Below are 21,882 nucleotides of genomic sequence, written 5' to 3' on the forward strand. Positions count from 1 at the left end.
TTGTCTTCTTTGGATTAAATTTAAAATAAAAGGGAAATTAATAAAACATAATAAGTAGGAGGAGTAAATAGCAAATCGGATCGTTGGCGTCTTCTTCTTCCACCTCTCGACGCACGAGACTCCACCAGTGAACCAAAATATCTCTACAATTTTAGCAGCACCATCTTCTGATCTCAGCTCGATTCTCTCCGATCGGGTGACATCTCGTTGGTTTCTGCTCCGGTGGATCTCTCGGCGTACAAATTCAAATCATATCTCAACCGCAACCATATCGGCGATGCCTCCTCCAGCCGCTTCGTCGCGTTATCCGTCACCGTCTCAACCGTCAGGGTAACTCATTCTCTATCCCTTTCGTCTGTCTCGATCAACACCGCTTAGCTTCACCTGCATTCATTAGATAAGAATCAGCGATCAGTTTTATGATTCGATCACAATTGTAGCGGATCTAGTTGTAGGATGTCGTCTCGATTAAACTTCGATTAATGTGTATTTGTATACGTATGTGCGATAACGTGAAATTGAAACTGTAATCTGTTATTTTCCAGGAAAAGCGAAGTGACAGATCTGAAATCTCAGCTTCGCCAATTAGCCGGAAGCAGAGCTCCAGGAGTCGACGATTCAAAACGCGACCTCTTCAAGAAAGTGATCTCCTACATGACTATCGGCATTGACGTCTCCTCCGTATTCGGAGAAATGGTCATGTGCTCGGCGACGTCAGACATTGTCCTCAAGAAGATGTGTTATCTCTACGTTGGAAACTATGCGAAGGGCAATCCTGATCTCTCCCTTCTGACGATCAATTTCCTCCAAAGGGATTGCAAGGATGAGGACCCTATGATCCGTGGCCTTGCTCTGAGGAGTTTGTGTTCTTTACGAGTGCCGAACCTTGTTGAGTATCTGCTTGGTCCCTTGGGGAGTGGGCTGAAGGATAATAACAGCTATGTGAGAACAATCGCTGTAACTGGAGTGCTGAAGCTTTATCACATCTCGGCCTCGACGTGTATCGATGCTGAGTTTCCTGCAACGTTGAAAAGTTTGATGCTTCATGATTCAGATGCTCAGGTTAATTTTGTTTTTGTATGTTGAATATTCTTTTTGACTAATTCATGGTAGCTTTTTGATATAAAATTTGCTGTCAGGTAGTTGCTAATTGCCTGGCTGCACTTCAAGAAATTTGGAGTTTAGAAGCAAGCCACTCTGAGGAAGCGTGTCGGGAGAAGGAATCTTTGCTTAGCAAACCACTTATATATTATTTCTTGAATCGGTATGTACTTTAGCTCCTCCTGTAACCTTTAATCACAATACCTTGTTGTTGTAGTCGTATCTAAAAGGGAGAAGCAAATTTCAGTATGGTGGTGTTTGTTTTTGCAGGATCAAGGAATTCAATGAATGGGCGCAATGTCTTATACTTGAGTTGGCAGTAAAATATGTGCCGTCAGATAGTAATGATATTTTTGACATTATGAATCTGTTGGAAGACAGACTTCAGCACGCCAATGGTGCTGTTGTCTTGGCAACAGTCAAAGTGTTTCTGCAGTTGACACTCTCCATGACTGATGTTCATCAACAGGTACCAAGTCCACCTCCTTATCCTTAAATCTTGGAAAAATTGTTCTGGTGGAAAAAATTTTGTGTAGGATTTTATGATGATAAGTTTGTGCAGTAGTTTCCGTAGTGTCCAAAAAGTGAGCATGTAATTACTTTTGGTGACGTTGTCTGAAAGCTTGAAAATCAGATTTTAGTTTCCAGCAAAAGAAAGTCATCACCTAATAGTGTCAATCATGATCACTGTCTCACTGATACCAAACGATCTTGTTTAGGTGTATGAGCGTATTAAATCTCCACTTCTGACTCTCGTTAGTTCTGGAAGTCCGGAGCAGTCGTATGCAATCTTGAGCCACCTTCATCTTTTGGTTGTCCGTGCGCCATTCATATTTGCCTCAGATTATAAGCATTTCTACTGCCAGTACAATGAACCCTCATATGTCAAAAAGTTGAAGCTTGAGATGTTGACTGCTATTGCAAATGAAAGCAACACTTACGAAATTGGTATTGTTGCCATATTATGTCAATATAGAATCTGGAATGAGAAAACGTTTCGTTTTGGCTCTTTAATGTGATTGTTTCGTGATTTTCTTTCCACTCAGTGACGGAACTATGCGAGTATGCTGCAAACGTCGATATTGAAATTGCAAGGGAATCAATTCGGGCAGTTGGGAAGATTGCTTTGCAGCAGTATGATGTGAACGCGATTGTTGATAGACTTCTTCAGTTTCTGGAGATGGAAAAGGACTATGTCACTGCTGAAACTTTGGTAAACTATCATACGCACTATTCACGAGATGATTAGCCGTCATATTTTTTGCATTTTCATTATGAATCTACTTGTCTGGTTCCTCCTTTAGGTTCTTGTGAAGGACCTTCTAAGGAAGCATCCACAATGGAGCCATGACTGCATTTCTGTTGTTGGCGGTATCAGCAGCAAAAACATTCAGGAACCGAAAGCCAAGGCGGCTCTTATATGGATGTTGGGTGAATATGCCCAGGACATGAGTGATGCTCCTTATATTTTGGAGAATCTGATCGAGAACTGGGAGGAAGAGCATTCGGCTGAGGTCCGGTTGCATCTCCTAACCGCAGCTATGAAATGCTTTTTCAAGAGGGCACCTGAGACTCAGAAAGCCCTAGGAATAGCTCTAGCTGCAGGGATTGCTGATTTTCACCAGGTATCATCCGATCTCTCCCTTCCAAATTTCTCTTGTTTTGAAACCATTGGCCCATTAGATCACTTGTTCAACATTAACTGTTGGAGTAGGATGTTCACGATCGAGCCTTGTTCTACTATCGGGTTCTGCAATACGACGTGCATGTGGCAGAACGTGTTGTTAGTCCTCCACAACAGGCGGTTTCAGCCTTTGCTGACACTCAAAGCAGTGAAATCAAAGACCGTATATTTGACGAGTTTAACAGTCTTTCTGTGATCTACCAGAAGGTATGTTTCCTGACTTTACTATTATTCAGAGGTTTTTTTTTAGTTGCTTACATAGTATTATAGTAACATCAAAATTCTGGCAGCCATCTTACATTTTCACGGATAAGGAACACCGAGGGCCCTTTGAGTTTTCAGACGAACTTGGAAGTACTTCCATCACACCTGAAGTCTCCAGTGACATTGTTCCAGCTCAGCAATTTGAGGCAAATGACAAGGACCTGCTTCTGAGTACTGACGAGAAGGATGACAACAAAGGACTTTCCAGTAACAATGGTTCCGCATACACGGCTCCATATGAAAGCTCTAATATATCCTCGCAAATGCAAGAACTTGCAATCTCCGGCCCTGCCGCGTCCGCAACTACCACACAATCTAGCTTTGATTTTGACGATCTCCTTGGTTTGGGTTTATCAACAGCTCCTGCTCCAACACCATCACCGCCTCTTTTAAAGCTTAACGCAAGAGCTGCTCTAGATCCACGCGCCTTCCAACAGAAATGGCGCCAACTGCCCATATCATTATCACAGGTTTTTCTTTTCCCCCACAGTGTTCACCTTGTGATGCTATTCATGAAACCATTATCTACATTTCTGACACGATTAGATGCATTTGGAGCGATTAGTATTGTAACTTACTTAACTTCATTCGCAGGAGTATTCTGTGAACCCCCAAGGAATCGCGGCCTTGACAGTTCCACAATCACTTATCAAACACATGCAGAGTCATTCCATTCACTGCATCGCATCGGGAGGTCAATCTCCAAACTTCAAGTTCTTCTTCTTTGCTCAAAAGGAAGCAGAACCCTTGGACTATCTCACTGAGTGTATCATAAACTCTTCATCGGCCAAAGCTCAGATAAAAGTGAAAGCGGACGAGCAGAGTACCTCTCAGGCATTCGCCACCGTATTTGAAACAGCCTTGTCCAAATTCGGCATGCCTTGAAAATAAAAACTCTTTATGTATCTCAATAGAATTCGCTGGATTGGATCTCTACATTAATACTGTTTGAGCTTTGGTGTCTCTCTCACGTTTGATTTCGTTGTGTTCTTTGTGGTGTAGAGCGTAGAGATATTTTGTTATGGAGAGGTACTTTTATCATTCGGCTTTTGGAAAATGATTTGGCCATGTTAACGTTACAGATTCAATACATTGACATTGTTGTGGATTCATGGATTCTGCGATGGTGCAAGATCAATATGTTTATCAAAACTTCTGGGTTCAATAAACATATAAAAAGTTGTAGGCCTAATACGTTAAATTTGTAAAAATGAAGGTTACTTTCGAAATATCTATTTTACTAAGACAAGGAAGGAAAGAACAAAAGTCATCGGTCTTATTTGCGTGTTTTCTTTTTATATTCTCTAGAGTGGTTACGATTTCTTCATTGTTTGCAACTTGTAGGGAAGAGAGGGGAGACAGGGAAGAGAGAGGGGAAACCCTAGATTCCATTTGCTCCGTCTCTCGAATCGAAGGCGATGGTGTTCTACTTCAAGGCCCGACCAGATGCTGGCGACTACACCATCTTCATGGGGCTTGATAAGTTCGAGAACGAGGAGCTCATCAAGTACGGCTTCCCTGAAGACGTCTGGTGAGCGAGAAAGAATATTCTTTATTTTTATTCCGATCATCGCTTGTTTCTGTAATGGAATCGATGTTATTTTAGTTGGTTTGATTGAATTTTGGGTTTGTTCCCCTTGTTTATGCTCAGATGTTTTGGTGTATGTTAGATTGGTGAAAATATGTGAATGATTGGGGAAGAATACAACCCTATTACTCAAGTTTTGTTTTTGATTATTCCACTGAGTTAAAATTAAATCTGACTAAGAAGCTGTTGTTTATTATGTTCTATCGAATTTTGTTATCTTTTGATTTCCGGGTGACGTTCTTTTTCAGAACTTTTGTGCTTGAATTTTGGTAGAATGGATTTTTGGTTTCTGAAATTGTTTGTTTGTTTCTTTAGAGATATGCATTAGAAACGATGGAAGATTATGTACTAGCTCAAATGTTATCATCGGTATTGTATTTTCCTGATATTGTATGTTCCCCACGCATGCTATGTTGGCTACATTCAAAAACTTTGATGTTTGTAGATATGAATAGGTGTCTGTTAGCTTCTAGTTTGACAGTTTCGTATTTAAAATACGAACTATTGAGAGTTTCATGGCTTGTTGGTTTAGCTATTTGATCGCATGTGCTGTTTTAGCATTTCGTTTTTGGTTTAGTAAGTTCTTTTTCATGACTGAGGTGTATAAGTTAACTTATGAGTACATCACGTCTGTCTTCTGGTCATAGTATTCTTATGAATTTCAATATCTGATCATGAATAGGCTGGTTTTTACCAAGTAAACACTAGGAGCTTCACCTACTCAGCATTATTGCTAAAAGCACTTTTGGTTTGATGCAGGTTTCACGTTGACAAAATGTCCTCAGCTCACGTTTACCTAAGGCTTCATAAAGGCCAGGGTTTTGATGACATTAATGAAGGTGTGCTGGAGGACTGTGCTCAGCTTGTGAAAGCCAACTCCATTCAAGGTAAAACCTAAAGCCCTTTTCCGCTTGTCGTGAACTTCAAATTTACATAACGCTTAGTCTTGGAGTATCAGTTTGTCCCCATTTCTTATAGAAGGAGGGCACATATAGGTTATATTCTGTTTTCTTACCGACTGGCTTCTGGGATTATGTGCCAGGCAACAAGGTGAACAACGTCGATGTTGTGTACACTCCGTGGTCCAACTTGAAGAAAACCGCCTCCATGGATGTTGGTCAAGTTGGTTTCCACAATTCAAAGATGGTAAGCTTCTCTTCATCTCTCTAGAAAATTTGCGTTGTGCATACATGAAAACTGCTCATGCCTGGTTTGGTTGTGTGTTCTTTAAGGTCCGGACTATCAGAGTGGAGAAACGAGTCAACGATATAATTAACAGGTTGAACAAAACAAAGGTTGAGAGAACCCCTGATCTGAGAGGTAAGTCTTTGGTTTGTGGGCATACATCTTTCTCGTTCTTATAGTTTTCTTGCATATGATTATGACGTGACTATATCAAATGGTTGTTTCATAATGAAGCCGAGAGGGAAGCAGTGAATGCTGCAGAGAGAGCTGAGAGGAAGCAACATCTGAGGGAGAAGGTCAGCTTTCTGTTTTGGTCCTTGCCATCTTCTTAATCCTGGTTAGGACTTGACTCAGATCTCGTTGTTTATGGGTTTTGCAGAAGAAACGTGAAGAGATAGAGAGGCTGGAGAAGGAGAGGCAAGCAGAGATGAGGAGCTACAAGGGATTGATGGTAACTGATAAAATGACATCCAACAAAGACATTGCTTCAAGCAACAAATCTCTTCAAGAACTCGAAGACGATTTCATGTAAAACTCTGATTTGGTTCTTTGACTCTTTTCGCCCCATTGAAATGTTTCAGAGGATTGAATCTGAGTTGGTGAGAAAAAACAGAGAGCATTTGCACAGGTGAGCCAGTGATCTTGTGCGATCATGGTTTACTCTGCCTTGCTGTGTTTGTTGAAAATCATTTTACTACCCTTTATATTTTAACTTTTTACATTTTGATCCCAGAATTAAGTTACTGCTTCATTTTTTTAGCACTAACACATGGGCAAAATAACCGGAACCGAAGAACCGAGCTGGAACCGAACCGAAATATTCGAAATCAGAACTGGACCAATACTCTTAAATATCCTAACGGTTTTTATATTTTTATATCCGAAATAACCGTACCGGAACCAAACCGAGAACCGAACGGGTATCCGAATATATAAAAATATTAATTATATATATATATAATATAACTAAATATATATCTTTTAATTTAAAATTATATTAAAAGTATCAAAAAATAGTTGAGGATAATTAAATTATTATAAAGTATCCGAACTATCCGAAAGAATCTGAAACTATCCGAATAGTTTTATCTGAAATATCCAAAGTAATCCGAAATATCTAAATTTTTTTATCTAAATTATTCTAATTATTTGACATTTTATCCAAATTATCTGAACTATCCGAACCAAAATATGTCAAATAGTAAATGGATTCTCTAACTCTCTATCCATCCTCACTAGCACCGCTTCATATTAACCTGATGCTGATCTAATTAGCTCTCGAAGTCGGTGTACGGTTTTGGATTTGACTAACATTTTTAAATTACCATGATTATAAGGCACAATAACCATGAATTTTCCTGTGTTTCAAACTTTCAATAAATGTTCTTAATTCATAAAATGTTGACGAAAATATATCATTAAATATTTGGTTTAATACATCCATAATTCCAATTTTTTTCTTGTAACATGCAAGGCTGCACAAAAACAGTTCATATTAATACAATTTGAAATCTACTTGAATGGATCTGCAACCTAAAGTCCCATGATTTGAAATCATCACAGTGTGTGGCCCCAAAGTTAGTACAAACGATCAATAGCCCAACTAATCTATAGTGGAAATTAAAATATGTGGGTAAAACTCAAGAGAGGAAAAAGAAGGGGGGAGAAAATGAGGAACAACGATAATGATATGTCCTAGGTGTTATAAGATAAGCATTGAAATGATCATCCACTTCTTTACCAAACTCAAACACTATGATCATCCACTCCTTTACCAACTCAAGCACTATGATCATCTACTCATCAAGCACTATGATCACCCACTCATTTACCAAATTAAGCACCATCTTTGTTATTTTATGTATTGTTGTTCACTATAAATACCATCACTCATCTCACTCTTTTGTACACCAAAAAAACAAGAACAAGAGTTTATAATCAAAGAATCATTACATTTTCTTCTTCCTCCTTATAATAAACTCTCTCCCTTATATTAGTGTTATTTGCTTCCTACGGATATTAAATTCTACTCTTATTTAAATTTCTCGATACTGTAAATTATAAGTTATTTCATAACACGTTATCAGCACGATCACTCTGCGATTCGGTAAAATTTATTTGTATCATTTATACCCTGTTATAATGGTCGGTATACCGCCTCTACTATTATTTATATCATGTTATAATGGCCGGAATACCGCCTATATTATTTACTAGTAATTTAATTTATTTATTGGTCGGCCGAGCCACCTTATATCCTGTTTATTATTTATTGGTCGGCCGAGCCGCCTTATATCCTGTTTATTATTTATTGGTCGGCTGAGCCGCCTTATATTCTGTTTATTATTAATTGGTCGGCCGAGCCGCCGTATAATTTATTTATTATTCTGCATTGATCGGCTGAGCCGTCGCATGATTTGTTGTCATATAACATAAATATTTCATTGTCATAATTTTTCACTTTTATGAAATTTTATAGATTTGATTGACCGTTTAATACGATATTTTCAGACTAATTTTTGGTGCACTCGATTTAACCCCAACGGTCACAAAGAAATTTTTTCAAAAATTTCCCCTTTCTCCAACGGTCATGAACAGTAATTTTCATCTATAAATACAACTCATTTTCACTCCATTTCATCATCCAAAACATTTCATCTTCTCTCAAAAATTTCAAATCGCTCTCCTCCGATTTTTCATTTCAAGAAAGATGATTCGCGCACTTTTGTTTTTATGTGCCATTTTTATTTGTGTTTCTATTTATGGTTTATTCGTTGGAGAATTTACTCCGAGTGAATTTAAGATGAATATCGGTTTAATTTTATTTACATCGCTTCTCCTTGTAATTTCTTGTATGATTAATGTAAACGGTTTTTAAATTATGAAGTTCATAATAAATGATTCATTTTAAAATTGCGAAATTCTAAAAAAAAAAAAAAAAATATATATATAGTCATTTATATATATATATATATATATATATATATATATATATATATATATATATATATCAACGCTTGTCTATATGTAAGAATAATAGTTATTTTATGAATTAAATTTTGCTTATTATACTTTAATATGCTTCATGATTTAATGGTATTAAGGAAACATACTTTATGATTCATGGTCTAACATCATAAAAGAAATTATTTGTAATCGGTTAGTTTTGTTGTCGATTAGTCTTTGGTCTAATATCATAAAAGAATTTGGATTATATGTTGATATTTACTAATGTAATGGCCATGTTTATATGAGCAAAATTTAAAGTTTTCAGGATTGTGTATTCTCTCGGAAAGATATGTACAAGTTATCAGCCAATTCAGAAACGTGAACAGCTGAAACTTTCATCGCCGATATACTTCTGTTTATAAGATAAGTATTTTTATGCTTTATATACAAGTTTAACAAACTTGATTAGATAAATCAATTTGCATGAAGTTGGCAGTGATATAAATTTGTTCATTAAATTGATTGATAGGTTAAACTTTGTTAAAAAGCATGAGAGTAATAATATAGTCTATATAATAATTACTATGAAAGTTTTATTTATTTTCTGATATAATAAGACACCTTTGTTAATACATATTTATATATATTTGAAATATTTTGATTTTATTACCATTTATATTGAGGATTTTAAGTTTAAAGCTTGACTCTAAAAGATCCATAAGTTTTGGAAGATAATATATATAAAAAAGGTATTATCACCTGAAGTGATTACCTAAAGCTCATTTTGTATTTTGCATTTAAAGATTACAAGACCTGAAGTCGGTAAATAAAGCCAACTATGTTGGATGTTAAGTTTAAAAGTAAAATTTCTTCAAGAAATTGTTTTATGATGCATATATATTGAAAAATATCTATTGATAAATCACGTCTAGTTGATTATGATTCATTCTCCTGAAGAGAATATGACATTTAAAAACTCATAAATTGTGGTTTTAGACGTGAGCATAAATGAGGTCAAGGTCCAAAGAGTTTCTTTATAGAACTCATACTCTCACTTAAAGTTGAGAAAATAAACATGGTAATAAAGAAAAGAAATTATGAATTCATCTGAAGATGAAAGAAAATTTATTGTGTGTACAATACAAGGTAGTAAAACTTATAGAATGCTTAAAAAGAGGATATATATGATGCTCCAGAAGTATACATAGTATTACTGCACATAAAAATTTAATTTAAAGTTCTTAAGAATGCAATTTAAAGTTCTTAAGGTATTGTATTTTTATAAGTATCAAAAGTTAAAAGGATCTACGAAAAATACATAACCCATGTAGGATATGTTGTTGATTAAGAAAATGAGATACATTCGAGATTGATAAACCTGTAGTATTATACTCTCGAGGGGAAGAGTTAAAGAATCTCACTTTTTATGATAAGTCAAACATCCAGAAGATTATGTTTACACTAAAACTAAGATTAATGAATTTTTCTCAAAGTAAATCCGTAAGATTTTGAGACACTTATGTTGAGACAATAAGCAAACGAAATGATATATACATTTCAATCAGAAATAATTCTCAAAGCAGTATAAGTATTTTAGAGAAAATATCTACAGCCTCTTATATATTGTACTACACAAAGATTAGTATAATGAAGATAAATGTATAGTAAACTAGAAGTTTACATTTGGCATGAATCAGTTAGACCATTTTGGTTCATTAATAATGCGAATATATACTTAAAGGTCATATGCATAGTCATATAAGAACCAGAAGATTCTTCCGAATGATTTGACATATGTTGCTTACCCATAAGATAAAAGGGTAATATGGTTTTCACCAGCCAAAATAAGATATTGGCATAAATAACGAAGATGTTAGTGGACTGATCACCCACTATGCATTTTTATAATATTGGTGAATTCACTTCTTAAAGTCTTTAACGACTATAGCACATTCACTGAGATAAGTGCTAAACATTTTGAGCAACATTGGATCGCATCAAGCCAATAAATTTCACTAGTTCTCCCCATCATTGGTATAGAATCAGAAACCAATCATTTTCATCTAAGAATGTTGGATGTTGCTCCGCCACAGAGCTTCAAATGAAGATGTGTTTTCAAATGAGGTTGGAAATATATGTTGGATATAAATCTCTATTGACACTTAAGAATCCAGAGCCATCCCCGAAAACTATAAGTAAGGCTATACATGAATTCTAAAAGTGAGTTAGTACTTCCAACATAAGGGGGAGAAAATAAACAGCTGGAAAAGAAAATAAGTTGAAATGAATTATCATTGATCCTCGGGCTAAACACAATGTGAAATAGAAGTCCAAAAGATAATTCATTTCAAAACTTACTAAAGCAGTTGCCAGACACGACCCATATAAATATAGTGATCAAGTCACATATACCAGCTGTAAATGCTCCAATAAGAATAAATGTTCTACAAGAACAATATCAAACTGCTAGTCACGCCTGCAGCGTGGTAGACAGATTGGTTCCAAAGATAAATCCTCGTAAATGAAAAGGAGCATATATTGATAATGGTCAAAACGAGGCAATATAGTTTTGTATGATCTCCAGAAGAGAAATTAAACATGACTGACGAAAATTCAGGTACCTGAGACAAATGAAGAGATCTCAATAAGTTATGTCATGTATGAAACAAAATGGAACCGATAAGAAAATTGACGTCGATGATATTATACATGCAAAGTAGCAGTTGATATAATAAATGAGAAAGAGGATCATGAAAGAAAGTCTATTGAAAAGTGTACACAAAGAAATGATTGGCCAAATCAGAAAGATGCAATAGACAAAGATATAAACTTCTTGTGAAATAGAGAAGTATTTGGACCAGTAGTCCATACACTAAAAGGTGTAAAACAAGTGAGATGTAAATGAACCGTTGCACACAAAGAAGGATCAATATGAAATTGATTGTGAAGAGACATAATTTCATATGGTAGATGCAACTAGTTTCAAGTTCCTTATAGTCTGGTAATAAAGGAAGAACTTGAATAAAACAATCCACTTGAAAAATGTTAATCCCTGAAAGTATAATCCATGAAGGATTGATGATATCAAAATCATGTTCCCGGGAACTCTGCATATTCGATCGAATTGAAACAAACTATTTTATGGGATATATGAAATATTATAAGGTTAACAAATGTATCCATTTGTATTTATCAAGAGATTATAAATCAATAGAATCATGATTTGAATATAATCAAAACTCCTGAAGAGTTATAGAAAAATTATATTTTGAAAGAAAACTCTTGACAATACTATATTGTTTTTATGTATTCTAAACTGGAGATCTAAAACTGAGATGTTATCATAAAGATCCTTAAAGTATTTTATTTAAGACGCTCGTATATGTTTGGTCCTGAAATACCATACGTAAGAGTGTTATTTAAGAAAATTATTAATCTTTTTCATTACTGAAAGATGTAATTTCATATGAAAAGAAAGAAAATCATAATAGTAACTTCTATAGTTACAAATGAATAATTCGTATGTACGAGACGAATTTCTATACGATTATATGTAAGAAATTTGGTTTGAAATCCAAATAGACCAATAAACTATTGTCTAAGTCAAAAGAGAATTATGGACAAGAAGTCTAAAGGCCCTAGATATCATAATAGAAATGAATAGAGTTTATTCTCTTAAGCTTAATTCTCTGAAGAGAGTTGATTGGAATGCATATCCTGAAGATATTGTTTCCAGGGAAAGAAATATGATAGTAAGTGTGGTTGTACTCTTTTTCCTTATCATGGTTTTTTTTATCCCATTGGGTTTTTCCATGACAAGGTTTTAACGAGGCAACAAAGAACATACAAAAGATAGACACCCAAAGAGAATGTTACAATTTGAGAGATGAAAATCTATCATTGTTCTAAAGGTTCTATGACTACTCATTCGAGAGGGAGCTTACGTAGTTGTACTCTTTTTACTTTTACTACGGTTTTTCCCATTGGGTTTTCCATGACTAGGTTTTTAACGAGGCACCACGTAATACAAGATGGATGATCAAGGGGGAGTGTTATAAGATAAGCATTGAAATGATCATCCACTTCTTTACCAAACTCAAACACTATGATCATCCACTCCTTTACCAACTCAAGCACTATGATCATCTACTCATCAAGCACTATGATCACCCACTCATTTACCAAATTAAGCACCATCTTTGTTATTTTATGTATTGTTGTTCACTATAAATACCATCACTCATCTCACTCTTTTGTACACCAAAAAAACAAGAACAAGAGTTTATAATCAAAGAATCATTACATTTTCTTCTTCCTCCTTATAATAAACTCTCTCCCTTATATTAGTGTTATTTGCTTCCTACGGATATTAAATTCTACTCTTATTTAAATTTCTCGATACTGTAAATTATAAGTTATTTCATAACACTAGGTAATATGTCCCTTGAGAACTTAAAAAAAAATAGGAGACGATGAGACAAGAAAAAATATTATAGGAGACACGTGGCAGATAATATTTAAAATAGACGGCTGAGATTAACTTAGACTCAGAGCCGCTAGATAGGAAAAACGAAACGTTTTGCAAATTCGAAGTTGCGCCATTCATGTTTTGAAAATAGCTAACGCCGACCGTTTAGATTTCTCTCTTTATCTTCCTTGTCCCATTTGATCCCAAAAGTTTTTAAAATCACTCCTCTCTCAGTTAATCAGACAGTCTGAAGTGTGTTTTTGCCTCCAATCTGAGATTTTTCGTTTGCGATTTGGGCTTAATTGGGACCATTGTGGTCTCCCTAGTTGAGATCTGATCGCTTCCGTTTCTGAAGCTCGTCGTCGGTGAGTTCTCTAGTTTCATAGTTAGAGATCTCGACCTAGGTCTGATCAATCGTAGTATCTAGATTGATTAGGGTATATGATGTCATATTTGAATTGATTGTCTGGATGTTCGAGATGTGATCCCAAAAAACACCAATTTGTTGCTGTAATAAAGTTAAGCTTGGTGTATGTTTAGTCCTAATGATGTAAATTGACGGAGTGGGGAATAACTTTGCAGAGAAGAAAGACAGCGCATGGGAACTGGGGTTACTATTTTTGCATTTTTATTGAAGAGATATGGAAAGTGAGTGTGCAACAACTCCTCCTCCTGATGGGCTTACTGAAGGGAACCCCTCGAAATCACGTCAAGGGTATGCTTCTTCTTGTTTTATATAACTTTTACTTAATAAGGTGAAGAAAACCGTTTTCATGTCCTCTACATATCACATCTATTCATGCCCACATGTTTTTTTGTTTTGTTATTGTTGTTTCCTTTCTCTTTACCCCTGTTCGTTTTAAAGACGCCCCTAGTGGCGGCAGCGGCCAACAATTACCCTATAAAAGAAGAAAATTCAGAGTTTTAAAGACGCCTCCAGTCGCAAGCTGATAATCGGGGGGAAGGAAACCGGAGTTGCCGCTGTCGCTGATATTTTCAGCGTTCTCCTTACTGACTTTTATTTGCCGCAGCGTCGAAATAAACAAAACGGATTTGTCTTGACTGTGCTGTGTTCGCCCTAACCGTAGTGATAATTCAGAGACGCAGCCGCGTTGGTAAAACGAACAGGGGTTTTGTGTTTATCTGTTTGATTTACTAGGTTGTAATGTTTGGCCCTATCTAGAACTGAGTTGCATGACAATCAATATGTGTTTTGATTTTATAGGAGGACTAGTGGCCCAACTAGACGTTCTACTCGAGGTCAATGGACGGCTGAAGAGGTATAGTTTCATGATTCCTTCAGCTTTTATTTTAAAAACATTTTTTACCAGTGCCGCTTGATTCAATTGGTTAATCTGGTTTCATTTGCTTGATGCATGAAACAAAGTCCACCCTGTGTGTGTTCATTTGCATGATATCATTGATCATGCTACATAATAATTACTTGTTCTTTATACCTAAAATGCAATTTTTCTTAGATTATATCTATGTAATGCACTAAAGCAGAGACACACAAGAAGTGGCCTTTTCAATTGTGCGTTTCGTCATTCTTTGATCTGCATATTTGATCATTTGTTGACCTTGCAGGATGAGATTTTGAAAAAGGCTGTCCACAATTTTAAAGGCAAAAACTGGAAGAAGATAGGTAAAATTTCACAATTTGACATATACTTTGCTGACGTTTCTTTGGCTAATTCGATCTCACATCTTTGCCTGGTCTGCTTTTTCTTAACTTCCAGCTGAATATTTCAAGGATCGAACTGATGTCCAATGCCTCCACAGGTGGCAGAAGGTCCTTAATCCTGAACTTGTTAAAGGGCCGTGGACAAAGGAGGTGACACATCTTTTTTCTTCACTACTTTTATATCTGCTTCTTGCGTACTTAACCCTATTGGCTTTATACTTCCTAAACATCCTCTATGAGTGCTTATTGCTCTCATTTGACATGTGTGTAGGAAGATGATATGATTGTTCAGTTAATCCAAAAATATGGGCCGAAGAAGTGGTCCACTATTGCTCGGTATTTACCTGGCCGTATTGGAAAGCAATGTAGAGAGAGGTATGCTTATATGTACTGTTCTCTATAAACAACAGTGTTTTATTAAGCACTTGAAAGCTTTTCAATCTCTAGATTTTTCAAAAGGGTGTGATTGATCTCAATAGGTGGCATAATCATCTCAATCCTGCCATAAACAAGGAAGCTTGGACTCAAGAAGAAGAGCTGGTTCTGATTCGTGCTCATCAAGTCTACGGTAATAGATGGGCAGAGTTAACAAAGTTCTTGCCTGGAAGGTACTAATATTTTTACTGTCATAAGATAACCGTGCATCTCTATTTGTTCTAGCAATTTATTTTGCGTTGCTATGTTATCAACAGGTCTGACAATGGAATCAAAAACCACTGGCACAGTTCAGTTAAGAAGAAACTAGATTCCTATATGTCCTCTGGCCTTTTGGATCAGTACCAAGCCATGCCTCTAGCTCCTTACGAGAGAAGCTCCACGTTACAATCTATAGATGGTAATGGCTGCGTAAGTGGACAGGCGGGGAAAGAAGTAGAAAACTGTCAGATTTCAACCCTGGCTAGCTGCTCCATATCTGCAATGGATTATCAGAATGGAATGATAAACATGGAGCATCACTTTCACCCCTGTGGAAACTCTCACAAGAATGAGTATTATTATCCGGAACTGGAAGATATCTCGGTCTCCATCTCAGAACTCTCTTATGAAATGGAGGACTGTTCACAGTTCCCTGATCATAATGTCTCTAGCCAGGATTGCCATTTTGATTTTCAGGAGCTGTCGGATATTTCACTTGAGATGAGACATAGTATGTCAGAGTTACCAATGCCATACGCCAAGGAGAGCAAGGAAGCTTCTCTGGGAGGTCCAAACTCCACATCAAATACAGATGTGGCTACTTACACCAACACAGCAAACGTTTCTGAAACAGAATGTTGCAGGGTTCTTTTCGTTGATCAAGAGAGTGAAGGGCTCAGTGTTTCTAGATCTTCTACTCAAGAACCAAACGAGGTTTCTTCAACAAAATCTCCTATGCAGACCTCTTCTTCAAAGTCTATTGCAACAGCTGCTTCAGGCAAAGAAACTCTCCGGCCGGCTCCTTTGATCATATCACCTGATAAGTATTCCAAGAAGTCATCTGGATTGATATGTCATCCTTTTGAGGCAGAACCAAACTCCAGGACAAATGAAAATGGTGGCTTCATATGCATTGATGGTCCATCATCAGCGCCTAATAACTCCAGCGAAGAAGATCAATCATATCATTTGAATGATTCCAAGAAGTTGGTTCCAGTGAACGACTTTACTTCTCTAACAGAAGTTAAGCCACACTCTCTTCCTAAGCATGAGCCAATGGAGCAGCATCATGAGGATACGGAAGCATCATCATCAAGTCTCTCTTTTCCAAGCTTGGACCTACCTGTCTTCAACAGCGATCTCTTACAGTCCAAAAACGATCCGTTGCACGACTATAGCCCTCTTGGCATACGCAAGCTGCTGATGTCCACCATGACGTGCATGAGTCCCCTTCGGCTGTGGGAATCTCCCACTGGTAAAAAGACGTTGGTCGGTGCGAAGTCAATCCTGAGGAAACGCACACGTGATCTCCTGACGCCGCTGTCTGAGAAGAGAAGTGATAAAAAGCTTGAGATTGATATAGCAGCCAGTCTTTCAAAAGATTTTTCACGTCTGGATGTGATGTTTGATGAGATTGAGAGTCGAGAAGATTCAATGTCTCTTGAAAAACCAGAGCAATCTTGCTTGGATGCAAGTGTCAAGGAGAAGGGTGTTGAAAATGTAAGTCTCTTCTTTCCTTTAAGAATTTAAAAGGCTGTTGAGTTATCAATCTTCATATGAAACTTGGTTGTGAGTAAGTACTTGGTTTGATTATGAATCTGGTTGGTAGACTTCATGTCATGGTCATCTAACCGTACATAATAGAATGGTTTTGCTTTCTCAAATTAATTCACATTCATCATTTCGTTTCTGTGCATTTTTTTTTTTTACCTGTCATGTTATAAACAGTGAACGGATAAAACGTTATGCAGGTCGAAAGTTTATCTGGTGTTCTTTCTGAGAACAATAATACCAACAAGCAAGTACTGTCTCCTCCTTCTCAATCAGTAACCAAAACAGAGAAAGCACAGGTTTCAACACCAAGAAATCATTTACATTCTTCTGCAAGTCTTTGTTTGGTAATAAATTCGCCTTCTCGCGCGAGAAACACCGAGGGTCATCATGTTGACAACGAGACACGCAATGAGAATTTCAGCATGTACATATACTACACACCTTCACTTTTTTTTATATTTTTCCATTTTTGCTTTCAGTTGTTGCTATAATGAATTTTGCTTCTTCTCTGTTTACAGTTTCTGTGGAACTCCATTCAGGAGAGGTCTTGAATCTCCCTCGGCGTGGAAATCACCGTTTTACGTAAACTCTCTCTTGCACAGCCCAAGGTTTGACACAGATATAACTATCGAGGTATCTCATTATTAGGCTCCTTCCGTTATATATTCAACCTCTTGCATGCATGCATTGCCAAATTCTTTTAGCCCATATATAAAATGGCAGTTTGTGCTTGTTTCTTTCCAGGACATGGGCTACATTTTCAGCCCTGGGGAGAGAAGCTACGGGAGCATAGGACTTATGACACAGAGAAATGAGCTTACGAGTGCGTTTGCAGCATTCGATGCCATGGAGGTCTCACTTTCAGCAAGTAACTATGATGATGCAAGGAAGATGAAGGAATTGGATAAAGAGAATAATGATCCTCTTCTCGTAAAATATATACTCCCATTAATCATTCACTCTCTAAGTAAATTCTATGATTTTAGAAACGAAATAAAAATGTTTTTCTTTCCATCTTTATAGGCGGAGCGTCGAGTGCTGGACTTCAACGATTGCGAGTCTCCCACCAAAGTAACAGAAGAAGCCTCATCCTCTTACCTCTTGAAAGGATGTAGGTAAAAAGGCCAGGAACCTCGATACATAATATTCATTGCACGTATATGCATCTTCTATAAACAGACTCTGTCCCCTGGTTGGATCAAATTCTCTGTTTCTTCTTCTTTTAATGGATCAGCTTGAATGAATTTATGTAGATACTGTGTATTCAATATAATATAGTATATACATCCCTCATAATTGCCTGCAATGAGTATGCATGTCCATATACTTGGAACTTGCAAGCAATGAGCATGTCCATATTTTTTTGAAGCAATACACGTGCATATGGAGTATATACCAACTTTTTAACTTCAACGACCAGTAACAACATTCTTATTCTATGTTAGGTTCCATAAGCTAGAAACCCTTAAAAGATAGAACCAAAAATTGAAAATTGGTTGCTGTCTACAAAGTTACATTGAGAATGTAAATAGTAGAAGAGGCACAAAACTCTCTTGCCTACTTTATTAACCCCTGAGATGAAATAACAATAATATTAGTGACAATTAACTTGTCACTGCCGGAAATACTGAAAGAAGGTAAGATTCTTTATTATCACCATGTAACCGTGGTGGTGGTGTGAGATGTCTCAGAGGGCTTTGGTGACAACGGCATGGATAGCGTCTGCAAGGTGCGGTACAGTCTTCGAGCTCAGACCAGCCATACTTATCCTCCCGTCGGATGTCATGTAGATGTGGTACTCTTTAGTCATGTAGGAGACTTGAGCTGGGTTTAGCCCTGTGAAGGTAAACATACCGATCTGTTTGATGATGTGAGTCCAGTCTCCAGGCGTGCCTGTCACATTATTTCAATGTTACTTAACAGTGTGATTTGCTGTTTCCCTATGATAATATACAATCACATAGGACCTTTACCTCGAGCACGTAATGCCTCGAAAAGCTGTTTCCTCATGCTGATGATACGATCAGCCATGGCTTTCAGTTCCAGAGTCCATTCGTTGAACAAGTTCCTGTCACGGAGGATTACAGCAACGATGGATGCACCATGGATCGGAGGGTTTGAGTACATTGGCCTTATTACAAGTTTCAGTTGGCTCTCAACTCTTCCCGCTACATCTGCTGCTTTGCATACCTACAAGCAAGCCCTTTATTGTCATATTTCGAAAAGACAGTAACTCACAGCAGCACCACAAATCCTGAGATTTTATTTATTAAATTGAGTCTTACAATGCTGAGAGCTCCAACACGTTCTCCATAGAGTCCCATGTTCTTTGCATAACTCTGAGCAACGAGCAATTCTCCTCCATCAGCAACAAACATCCTAATTGGTTTCGCATCTGTATCCAGACTTCCACTCGCAAAGCCCTTCAATGAGAAAAGAGATAAGACGAGTATTACCATTTATCGAGAGCAGAAATGGTTTAAACATCAGCTGGTCCTATACAACAACAAAAGGTTCCAGAGAGCAGGTGTACCTGATAAGCACTATCAAAGAATGGCATCAATCCTTTGGAACGCATCAACTTTCTGATTTGCTCCCATTGTTCAAGGGTTGGATCAACACCAGTTGGGTTATGAGCACAGGCATGGAGAAGCACTATCGAACCCTGTGGAGCAGCACCAAGGTCTTCTAATAAACCTGTGAATAGAAAAAGAAGAAGAAGAAAGGGTTAGAGTTGACCAGCTTAACAACTTTGAAAAGATTATGAGATTTCTCACCTTGAAAGTTCAACCCACGTGTTGATGGATCATAGTAGCGGTAAGTTTTCACTGACAAACCAGCAAGGGTGAAAATTTTCGGATGGTTTCCCCATGTTGGCTGAGGAATATAAATTGTTTTCTGGAAGAAAAAAAGAAGATCTCAAATTTATATGAATGTTTATTAGGATGATGGAATTCAATCAGACGTGAAAAAAAAAATATACTTTAAGCATATCTACCTGATGATAATGCCTGGCCAAAAACTCCCCTCCAACTCTCAGGGAACCAGTACCAGACAAACACTCCACGGTTGTAACCCGATTCTCCCGAATAGCAGGACTAAGTCACGTATGAAAACACCAATCAGAAAGAAACTGATGAAAACATAAAGGATAATCAGAGACAACACTGTACCTGTCAGCGCCTAATATGAGCTTAGCGCTTAACTTGTTGAACTCAACCAATCCAACAATGGGAAGATACTCCTTGATCCGTGACCTACAGAATAATCACACAACAACATTATCATCAAGCACCCATTCATAAGGTTGTATACTAACCAAAACTCAACCCAGAGGGAAAGAGAGATAAACCTGTCATTGATAAGCTGCTGCTCAGCTTTCCTCACAACATTAAGAACCAAAGGTTTCCCCTCCTACAAACACAGCACCATTTATATAAAAAAAAAAAAAAAAAAAAATTCCAACAAGACATAACACCATTAGAGGAAAGAGCAGAGACAAGCTTCACTAATTATATTACCTCAGTTCGGTAAGCACCAACTCCCAAATTCAGCTTGATTGGGCTAGGGTCTTTGTTATATGCAATTGTCACCTGTTCAAAACAAGAATATATATCTCAGAGCTGATAACAAATAACACATGTTTCTAAATTTTCCAATAATCATCCATGAAAAAAAAAACGAGTAATTAAGTAAAATTATATCTGTTCTGCTAATTAAAAAAAAAAAAAGCACAAACATCAACGCTTCTGATAATACATAACCTAAGCTTCTAAAATTTTCAAATAACTATCGATGATAAGCTTCTAACATTATATCTGTTGTACGCATTAACCAAAGCCAAAATCAGTAGATCAAACATCAAATTCTCTCAATCCATATATCATCGTGACACCATCGAGATCGCACTAATCAACACCCGATCCAGAATCACAAAACAAGCTAGAAACATCAAATGCGTACAACAACAAACACATCCAAAATCAGCGTCGAATACGTTTTATCTATATACACATACAAATACATCAAAGGAGGAGAAGGAGAAGGTACCCCGAGAATAGCATCCTCGGGAGCTTGAACAAGATGAGCGAAAACAGAACCTCCCGCGCCTCCCGACGTAGGCGAGGCGAAAACGGAGCTCACGCGATCCGCATCTGTCCCGGCGGTGAGGTGACGGAGGAGAGCGCCGATCCTGCGATCGCTCGGCGACGACGATGAAGAGAAGTCGTTAGTTTTCATTTTTCTTTCGATTTGTTGTGTATGACTGAATACGAATTAGCTTCATTTCGTTCCCTTATTAATAACAGTTTGGATTTTTCATTTTTTTTTTTTACATAATCCAAAGATGGTGGTTGCCACGTAGGGTTTCGCATAAAGTTGCGTGCCCGCGTTTACGTTTGATATTATGATAAGGGACGGACCATCATCGTCATCAAAGATAATACATTAAAAAGTCTTTGTAAGATTATCCTTAAAATCCGGCAAGAAATTAAAAAAAATTCAAAAAGTACTTCCAAAAATAGGGTTAAAATTCACATTTTAACTGAGAAAGCAAAATTAGCTTCGTTTTATTTGACTATTAATTGTTTTCTTTCAAACATTAGTTTTCAGATCTCAAGTGAAACTTCTTAATCATATTCATTATATTTTTTATTATAGTGGTTTTCGTTAATTAGTTTATCGTTAAATTTCTCCGATTTAAACTCTTTGGACATTTAAATTAACGTAATCATTTGTTATAAAAATTTGAAAAAAAAATCTAGTTTAGT

At 36.9% G+C, this 21,882-nt stretch overlaps 4 protein-coding genes across 4 annotated transcripts; 3 read left to right on the forward strand and 1 right to left on the reverse strand.

Moving 5' to 3' along the window:
• Positions 1-73: 73 nt before the first annotated feature.
• Positions 74-4,159, forward strand: LOC106366760 (beta-adaptin-like protein A). Its single transcript, XM_013806422.3, has 10 exons — positions 74-330; positions 546-1,062; positions 1,140-1,264; positions 1,372-1,570; positions 1,821-2,049; positions 2,148-2,314; positions 2,406-2,726; positions 2,816-2,992; positions 3,076-3,519; positions 3,644-4,159. The coding sequence occupies exons 1-10, from the start codon at positions 278-280 to the stop codon at positions 3,932-3,934; spliced, it is 2,523 nt and encodes an 840-aa protein (XP_013661876.1). The 5' UTR covers positions 74-277; the 3' UTR covers positions 3,935-4,159.
• Positions 4,160-4,318: 159 nt separating this feature from the next.
• Positions 4,319-6,543, forward strand: LOC106366761 (coiled-coil domain-containing protein 25). Its single transcript, XM_013806423.3, has 6 exons — positions 4,319-4,580; positions 5,397-5,524; positions 5,680-5,783; positions 5,870-5,957; positions 6,057-6,118; positions 6,202-6,543. The coding sequence occupies exons 1-6, from the start codon at positions 4,468-4,470 to the stop codon at positions 6,352-6,354; spliced, it is 648 nt and encodes a 215-aa protein (XP_013661877.1). The 5' UTR covers positions 4,319-4,467; the 3' UTR covers positions 6,355-6,543.
• A 6,779-nt stretch (positions 6,544-13,322) lies between these two features.
• Positions 13,323-18,419, forward strand: LOC106358530 (transcription factor MYB3R-4-like). Its single transcript, XM_013798347.3, has 12 exons — positions 13,323-13,604; positions 13,822-13,954; positions 14,465-14,519; positions 14,827-14,884; positions 14,979-15,073; positions 15,195-15,298; positions 15,403-15,531; positions 15,616-17,059; positions 17,311-17,537; positions 17,632-17,746; positions 17,858-18,043; positions 18,137-18,419. The coding sequence occupies exons 2-12, from the start codon at positions 13,881-13,883 to the stop codon at positions 18,230-18,232; spliced, it is 2,583 nt and encodes an 860-aa protein (XP_013653801.1). The 5' UTR covers positions 13,323-13,604; positions 13,822-13,880; the 3' UTR covers positions 18,233-18,419.
• Positions 18,420-18,584: 165 nt separating this feature from the next.
• On the reverse strand, positions 18,585-21,419 carry LOC106355381 (aspartate aminotransferase 3, chloroplastic). Its single transcript, XM_048751902.1, has 10 exons — positions 21,164-21,419; positions 20,635-20,706; positions 20,466-20,527; positions 20,287-20,370; positions 20,112-20,211; positions 19,891-20,011; positions 19,647-19,810; positions 19,399-19,536; positions 19,087-19,303; positions 18,585-19,006 (listed from the first exon to the last, which is right to left on the reverse strand). Exons 1-10 carry the CDS (start codon positions 21,350-21,352, stop codon positions 18,801-18,803), a joined length of 1,353 nt encoding a protein of 450 aa, XP_048607859.1. The 5' UTR covers positions 21,353-21,419; the 3' UTR covers positions 18,585-18,800.
• Between the last annotated feature and the right edge of the window lie 463 nt (positions 21,420-21,882).

The sequence above is a fragment of the Brassica napus genome, chromosome C3, assembly GCF_020379485.1.
Source record: "Brassica napus cultivar Da-Ae chromosome C3, Da-Ae, whole genome shotgun sequence".
Lineage (NCBI taxonomy): Eukaryota > Viridiplantae > Streptophyta > Magnoliopsida > Brassicales > Brassicaceae > Brassica > Brassica napus.